The 5067-nt window shown below is 65.4% G+C and overlaps 1 protein-coding gene across 1 annotated transcript in view; it reads left to right on the top strand.

Moving 5' to 3' along the window:
* The window catches only part of TMC6 (transmembrane channel like 6), a gene marked incomplete at its 5' end in the record, with an annotated part of 9204 nt that extends 4534 nt beyond the window's left edge, over positions 1 to 4670 (top strand). The window contains 8 exon segments of the mRNA XM_077756275.1: positions 77 to 174; positions 980 to 1075; positions 1360 to 1435; positions 2073 to 2206; positions 2294 to 2445; positions 3283 to 3377; positions 3854 to 3921; positions 4583 to 4670. Coding sequence (XP_077612401.1) covers positions 77 to 174; positions 980 to 1075; positions 1360 to 1435; positions 2073 to 2206; positions 2294 to 2445; positions 3283 to 3377; positions 3854 to 3921; positions 4583 to 4637 — 774 coding nt within the window.
* Positions 4671 to 5067: the final 397 nt, after the last annotated feature.

Below are 5067 nucleotides of genomic sequence, written 5' to 3'. Positions count from 1 at the left end.
TCTCTGGCCGGGCTGCTGGGGCGGGCGGGGTGCGGGGCACTGGGGGCACCGGGAGCTGAGGCCGGATCCCCCCCAGTGCTGGGAGGACTTTGTGGGCCAGGAGCTGTACCGGCTCATGGTGCTGGATTTCATCTTCGTGCTGCTGGACACGCTTTTCGGGGAGCTGGTGTGGAGGTGAGGCCCCTGGCCCTGCACCTGCCTCCTGGGCACCTGCCCCCTCCCTCCCCCACGCCCAAGGGTTCAGAGTGTCCTCCCCGGCAAGGCAGGCAGGGGTCACCTGGGAAAGTGGGGCCTCCCCTCCCGGATCGGCACCCTCGATGCCTCGTCTGTACCTCATCGAGCCGAGAAAAATCCCGGGCAGGATGCACTCCCCCCCCTTTATTTTAGATCGAGGGGGAAGAGTTTTCAAAATGATGTATAATCTCAGTCTTGTGCAAAGGGGGAAAAAGGGAAGGAAGAAAGACAGGAAAGGGACTTTTTCAGGACGTGTCACTGGGTGCCGACATCGCGAGTGTTTTTATTCTGTTTGTGTTTTTTTTCCGGGAACGTATGAATTTAATAGTGTTTTTAAAAAGGGATGTTTAACAGTCAGTCAGACGTTTGAGGCCTGGGTGTAGAAAAAAGAGTGAGAGGCAGGGGGAGGGGGGTGGTGCCCGGGGCTGGCTCAGCAGCGGAATGTGCAGCTCTTGGTCTCTGGGTCCGGGTCGTGAGTTCAAGCCCCAAGTTGAGTGTGGAGATTACTTAAAAAAAAAAAAAAAAAAAAGAAGAAAGAAAGAAAAAAGACGGGGAGAAGTCAGCTGTGGCCCGGAGCCCATCAGGTCGGGACCTCAGCCTGCTAGGTCCCCTGACATCAGCTGGGCACCTGAGGGGGCCGGGCAGGGACGTCAGCTTGGCACACGCAGGGAGGGTCACCGGCCTGCTGGGCGCGGTCCCTGGGACTGGCCCTCCTGAGTGACCCTCAGGGGCTCCTCTGCCCCAGGCTCATCTCTGAGAGGAGGCTTAAGAGGAGGGAGAAGCCGGAGTTCGACATTGCCGGGAACGTTCTGGAGCTGATTTATGGGCAGACCCTGACCTGGTGAGCATCCCCCGCTTGCCTGTCACTGCCTGGCACCCCGGGCAGGGCTGAGCCTCCTTCCCACTCGGGACTACAGCAGGCCCCGCTCCCCTTGGGACTCTGGACCGACGTGGGCCCTGACCCCTCACTTCCCGGGGTCCTGAACCCAGCTGGCCTTGGGGTGCGGCAGGGAGGGCCTGGGGGGGCCTTGGTCTGACCCTGAGCCGGGCTGCGGTAGCCCCGGGGTGCAGCCTGGGGGGCCGTGACCCGGCCTCTGGACTGCAGCCCCGCCCCTGCCTCCCCAGGCTGGGGGTCCTCTTCGCCCCCCTCCTCCCCGCCATCCAGATCATCAAGCTGTTGCTCCTCTTCTACGTCAAGAAGGTAACGGCGCCAGCCGGGCCCCGGGAGGGTGTCAGGGCCTCCGGTGAGCGTGCAGTCAGGGCAGGCCACCGTGCTGGTGACACGGGGCCTGGGGCCGGGGAACCCTCCCCTCCGCCCGAGGGCCCCGGGCCTGGCAGGGCCCCCTCTGGGGTCAGTCCCACGGCCCACTGGCCCGCCCCCCGCATCCCCGCTTCCCACGGGCCGGGCGGCGTCGTGTCGGGGCGCTGGGCCGACGGAAGCGGGCGGGGGCTGAGAACCGGGCTCTCCCTGGCCCTCCGTTCCCTCATCTGGGCGATGGGCCAGTGCGCTGCTGGGGGGGGGGCGTTCGCAGAGCGCAGGGCACAGGGCCAGCCCGGCAGAGACCCTCAGCCAGCGAGGTGGCTGTTTCTACGGACCCTGCCGCACACGAGGGACGGTGGGCGGGCCGCCCCTCCTGTGCCTCGGTCTCCCCTCTGTAAAGCAGGGCGCTGGCCTGGCTGGCTCTCTCCACCCCACCCGCTCACATTCTGAGAGTCGGCTTCCCGGGGGGGGGGAAGGGAGCCCGTCCTGTCCCAGGGTCCCTCCCGGGAGCACTGCCAGGCCGGGGGGCGGGGAGCCGGGTGGCCGGGCAGCGGCAGAGCCCAGCCTTTGTCCTCAGACCAGCCTGATGGCCAACTGCCAGGCGCCCCGCAGGCCGTGGCTGGCCTCGCACATGAGCACCGTCTTCATCTCGCTGCTCTGCTTCCCCTCCTTCCTGGGAGCTGCCGTCTTCCTCTGCTACGCTGTGTGGCAGTGAGTGGGCGCCCGCCCCCGGGGGGGTGGGGGGTGGAGCGGCCCCTGGACTCGGGAGGAGCTGCNCAAGCCGCCGTCTTCCCCCAGGGTGAAGCCCTCGAGCACCTGCGGCCCCTTCCGGACCCTCGACACCATGTACGAGGCGGGCAAGGTGTGGGTGCGTCGCCTGGAGACGGCGGGCCCCAGGGTCTCCTGGCTGCNTCCGTTTGCCATACACAGGACTCGGGTTACCGTGTGTGGTTTGTAGGAAGCGGAGGTGGGGAGGGAGGCGAGGAGGGAGGGGGCAGCGCAGCGGGTGGCGGAGACCCCTGGGGGCGGGGGCGTGTGGCCCTGCGGGGCGGCAGACAGTCTGTGGGGATCTCTGCTGGACTTCCTAGGGGGCCCGTGTCCGGGCACGGACCCTGCTCAGTGCCTTCGTTTCAAACAAGCGGAGTAAGGTTGAAAGCGGGTCGGCATTTAAGACATTTTTATGAAGCTTGTTGCAGTTTGTCGTGGACGTGTGAGAGGCAGGGTGGGCTGGAAGCCCAGGGCGCGGCTCCCTCCTGGGACCCCCACCGCACGGAGGTCGGGCCCGGCTCTGCCCGTCGCCCGGCCCGGCCCTGCCCTGCCGACCGGGCCCCCTGGCCTGAGCGTGGCCTTTGCCCTGCTGGGTTACCGGGCCTCCTGTCATGTAAAAGGCACGTGACTGACATCTGGGTGGCTTTTCCCAGCTGGGGAAGGTGCCTTGCATGGGGCGGGGCTGGGTGCTCAGCGGGACCTGCCCTCCCGGGGCCCATTTCCCTTCTGGGGTTTTTCACTCGTGCACCGAATGCTCGAGCCACTTCGGGGCCAGCCGTGCCCGGGGCCCGGCGTTCACGCGGGCAGGTGGGCGCACAGCTCCACCTCGCTCTCCAGGCGGCCCTGGCTGCAGACCGCGGCCGCCCAAGGCCAAGCCCTGCCCCAGGTCTGCGGCGCCGGGGGCTGCGGGTCTGAGCTCAGCTGGCTCCTGGAGTGGCCTTTCCCGGCCCGGGCGCTGGCTGGCTTCCTCAAGCGCACAGCCCTCCATACGCACCAATTCGGGCCGAAGGAGCCCTGAGCCACGGGCTGTGGGCAGATTCCAGAAGCTGCAGAAAGGAAGCAAAGATGGTCTCCAGAAGGAATCGGTTTGGTCGACACCGTGATCCTACGCCCAGTGAGACCCATTTTGGACTTCTGATCCCCAAGATGGAAGAATGCATTTGTGTTGTTTTAAGCTGCTAATCTGTGGTAATTGGTCAGAACAACAGCAGAAAGTGACACAGGCCTCATGAGGCAGACGTTCTTATCTCCCTGGTGCAGACGGGGCTCTGAGGTCAGAGAGGAGGTAATTGGCCCAGTGCAGAGTTAATAAGTGGCAGGACCGGTTATAAATTGAGTCAGGCCGGCTCTGTGGCCTGCACTGTGCCCCTGATCACATTTCCTTTTTCACCTTGGCCACTAGGAAGCTTAGATCTATATGTACGCCTGTTGCCTGGCTATTGTGTTTTCCATCCTAATTTGGTGCCTCTTTGCCCGCTTAAACCTTTGGTGCTTGACCTGTCGAATAGTCCTTGTGAGCTCCCTAAGGACCGTTCTGGACAGACAGACGGGGGAACAACGTCTGTTCTCTTTGTGTTCTGGCCTCTCTAGGAAGGGGAGGACAAAGTCTTCTTGATCAACAAGCTTCACTCTGTCTATGAGAGGAAGGAGAGGAGCAGGTGAGGGGCCGTGGAGGGGTCGGGGCGCTCGGTGCAGAGCTGGGGCGAGGACGGAGGGGGTGCTGGCCTCCCCGGCTGCCCTCCTTCCCACCTTTCCTGCTCGGGCGTGGTGAAGTCTGGTGGGCAGAGGAAAGCAGAGAAGAAAGAAGGGCGTGCAGGGGTGGGGTCGGGCGGGGCTCTGCGGCCCTTGCCCTCCCGCGCTCTCTGCCACGCCCTTTTCTAAGTTGGGGTGCCCGAGGGCTGGCCCCTTAGTCTCCGGGTGGTGCGCGCCATGGGCGGGGTGGAGCGGCTTGCTGCGGCCCCCCTTCTCTCTGCTCCTCTCTTACGGGTGGACAAGCCCACACAGCTCCCTGCTGCCTNGGGGGGGGGGGGGTGGGCAGTGCAGCCCAGGCCCCTGGGCTCATCCTGGGCAGCAGGAACCCATAGGCTGAGCCGTCTGACACTCCCGCCCGGCCTAGACACACTGGAGGTCTGTCCAGCCCCTTTCGGGCCTTCCAGAGGCTTCCTTACCCTTGGGCGGGGCGCCTGACTGCAGCCCCTGACGAGGGCTGCTGGGGTCTGGCTTCAGCCCGGCTGGAGGGACGACTCAGCCTCCTGCTGAGCGTGGGTGACATGCTGCCCCCAGGTCACAGGGGCCCCTTTCTGACTCCCCCTCTGGCAGGGTTGGCAGAACTCAGGAGGCCGAGAGGCTCGAGGACGATCTGGACGCCTCCTAGGACAGCGACCGGCCTGGCGGCCCCGCAGGCAGACACGCCAACCTGGGACTGTGCACGCACCGGGCGACCCCACTGGGCCACGGGGAGGGTGACGGGCCCCCGCAGCCCATGGAGGCTGGAGCTGGAGCCCCTCCAGTGGGCGAGGTCCTGCTCAGGACTCTATTTATTCTGATAAAACATGTTTTGCAAGACGGGCCCCTCTTGGGAGTCTGTGCTCCTAGCCGAGCCCGCTGGGTGCCCGCAAGCACCACTGCGCTCTGGCTCCTCCCCTGGCGTGGAGGGCGTGGGAACCTGGGGCCCCTTTCGGGCTGGAGGCTTCTCTTCCCTCCCTCTGCGGGGGTGGGTGGGGGTGTCTGGCGCTAAGCACGGGGCGCCCTCTGCTGGCAGAGCCCCAGATGGCTTGACAGGTGGCTCTGAGCAGCCCCTGTGC

This window comes from Crocuta crocuta, unplaced genomic scaffold (genome assembly GCF_008692635.1).
Source record: "Crocuta crocuta isolate KB4526 unplaced genomic scaffold, BGI_CrCroc_1.0 scaffold50, whole genome shotgun sequence".
NCBI classification, from domain to species: Eukaryota; Metazoa; Chordata; class Mammalia; order Carnivora; family Hyaenidae; genus Crocuta; species Crocuta crocuta.
This window is presented reverse-complemented; position numbering and strand designations above follow the sequence as displayed.